Consider the following 2,919-nt stretch of genomic DNA (forward strand, 5'->3'; position numbering starts at 1 on the left):
AAATATTTAACAGGAACCCGAGCGGTAACCGTATTACACAGACGGCGGGGAATATATTTTGCAAGCTGCCAAAGGAGGTAGTTCACATGTATTATTAATAGAAAACCAGTTAAAAGACATTTGGATAGGTACATGGATAGGGGCGTTTAGAGGGACGTGGACAAAACGCGGCCAGTTTGGCCAAGTGTAGTTGAGAAAAGAGACAGAGAAAAAAATATTGATTTGTCATGAAATAACTAACCATGTTCAAACTGAGATGAAACTGACGTCTGGTTTATCGATGCTTTTGGAAAGTTTGGGGTGAACCTATTTCCAATATGGTTTTGTTCCAGCTCTCACGTTAGATCAACAAAAGCGAACTGATCCTTGGTTTGTCAGCCGGATTTGAATTTTCTAGTTCATCTTGTTTTCCTTAGTAACGCACGCACTCATCAATTTTAAGAATGCAGTGGATGGTCTTTATTAAGAGATTTAACAAAGACAAGAGCTCAGGCAGGACACTTTAATCAAGCGGATTTACCTTTTTGATCGGATATGCACAATTCTATTAAGCTGACAAGACCTGACTACATTTAATATATTTCAAATCACTTATGCGACTTTAGACTCCTTCAAGTAAACCACTTGTTATTAAGCAAGGAAAATGGTGGAGCGAGTTGAAAACGCAGGCACCTATCCACATCTGTTATGCACATGTGTCAGGAAAATGTCTACTTTAAATGGCAGCATTAATGCATTTCATCAATGGAAAGGCAGACATTTTACCTATGGAATATATCGTATCCTGACATGACGTTAAATCCGCTAAACAGTTCAAAAACAATATTCTAATGATTACGCAACATTAAAATGTCACCAGAGATTTTGCTGGGATATAAATACGACACTATTCTGAAAGCAATTGCCAAGCACATCCATAGCAACATCACGTTAATCGTCGGATCGCCGCAATGAATCAGCCGTTAATAACGCAGATTAAATACGTTTATTATCCTCTTCTTGCAATAATCGGTGTTCCTGGTAAGTTACTCCCCTCCTTTTTTAAGGCATTGTTACTTTTGGCATTGTCATTGCTATGGACAGCTCTCTCTCTCTCTCTCTCTCTCTCTCTCTCTCTCTCTCTCTCTCTCTCTCTCTCTCTCTCTGTCTGTCTCTCTCTCTCTCTCTCTCTCTCTCTCTCTCTCTCTCTCTCTCTCTCTCTCTCTCCCTCTCTCGTCCTCCGATTTCTATCTTCTGTAACTGAAGAGCAACGTAATAATTTTCACTTTATCTAATTGTATGGGAATCAGATAATCCAGCATGTGACGCCTTCGTCCGGTTTGTGGATTTCCATCTGAGTTTCTTTCATCTGTTTCATTTCCTATTCCTGTTCGCGAAAGCCAAATTATGGGCATGTTCGCAAATGGCGTTTCACTGTTCACTGCTGCTCGGACATGTGCTTTGGCGATGCCATTACCCAGCTATGGAGATCAGAGCCTCTTCGTTTTGTCGTCCAGAAAGTGGCTAATTCGATCCTGTGTTGATGCCTTCAGCCGGTCAAGTTTCATCAAGTTTCATGTCGTTAAACTGAACGTTAAATCTATGAATTGCGGCAACGAGATTGGCTGATTTTGTTCACAGATGTTAATTTCTTTGTTTTACCTTCTCGTTTTCAGCTAACATAATGACAATATACATCCTGTCGTGTGGAAAGTGTGGCCTTTCTAGATGCATCACGCGATATCTCGTGTGGATGGCAGCAGCTGACCTTATGGTTTTAATATTTGAAGCTTTTCTTTATGAAATAAAAGAGGCATATTTTCCAGATTCATTCCTTAATTACACTCCTATTTGTAGCCTTAACCTGGCCCTGCTTTATTTTTCTATTGATTGTTCCGTTTGGCTGACTGTCACTTTCACATTTGATCGACATATTGCTATATGTTCTCAGAATCTGCGAACTAGATACTGCACTCCAAAGATGGCATCAACAGTTATAATAACAGTTTGTTGTTTGAGCATTTTACAAAATATTCCAGTCTACTTTATATATGAACCGCGTGAAATAATTGACAATGTACCGTGGTCCTGTTTTGTAAAAGCAAGCTTCTACACCTCACCGTTTTGGGCTGCATACTTATGGTTCGAAACCGTCTTAACACCATTCGCACCATTTGCGCTGATTCTCCTGCTCAATTCATTGACCATCAAACAAATCATCATGTCCAATAGAGTGAGGAGCAAACTCAGAGGAAAGAGCAGTGAGAAGATCCAGACTGACCAAGAGGTGGAGGACCGAAGGAAATCAATCATTCTACTGGCCGCAATATCTGGGAATTTTCTTCTGTTATGGGTGGTAATCCTTGCCTGCTTCATATGTGTACAGTTTACAGACACTCAGTTTCTGGAAAGCGATTACAACGACTCTTTTACCGTTGCCGAAAAATTTGGATATATGTTAAGATGTTTAAGTACTTGCACAAACACCTTCATTTACGCGGTGTCCCAGAGCAAGTTCAGAGACGAAATAAAGAATGTGATCAAACGTCCTGTTGCATTCCTGGGCCACCTATTGAAATAAAATATTTGTTATGTAATGCTGCATACATTATAGCTATAACTATTGTAGTTGATTTCAGAAGCAGAAAGAGAAACGTGCAGAAATTATTTCGTGGAGCTTACTATCGAATTCTAAAAGCATCTTGGTGTTTCTTACGTTTAATCATATTGGATGCCACACAATATTTCGGACTTGAAATAAATTAATAAATGAGACCAGTATATCTGTTGCTTCGAAGCGTGAAACGCAACGCCACTTCAACATTCTTCGAAAGGACAGTAGAAATTCTCGTGTAAGCACCGTATATCGCCCGCTTTGCTCGATTAATTGTACTAGAGTTTGGTTTATTGCATAGCTGTGTAGCATTAACTTTTTAATCA

General features: G+C 39.5%; 1 protein-coding gene across 1 annotated transcript; it reads left to right on the plus strand.

The window, feature by feature from the left end:
- Positions 1-1,446: 1,446 nt before the first annotated feature.
- On the plus strand, positions 1,447-2,560 carry LOC144602935 (putative G-protein coupled receptor 139). The gene is made up of 2 exons (XM_078416059.1): positions 1,447-1,591; positions 1,656-2,560. Exons 1-2 carry the CDS (start codon positions 1,447-1,449, stop codon positions 2,558-2,560), a joined length of 1,050 nt encoding a protein of 349 aa, XP_078272185.1.
- The last annotated feature ends 359 nt before the right edge of the window (positions 2,561-2,919 follow it).

Source organism: Rhinoraja longicauda, chromosome 19, assembly GCF_053455715.1.
Source record: "Rhinoraja longicauda isolate Sanriku21f chromosome 19, sRhiLon1.1, whole genome shotgun sequence".
Taxonomy (NCBI): Eukaryota; Metazoa; Chordata; class Chondrichthyes; order Rajiformes; family Arhynchobatidae; genus Rhinoraja; species Rhinoraja longicauda.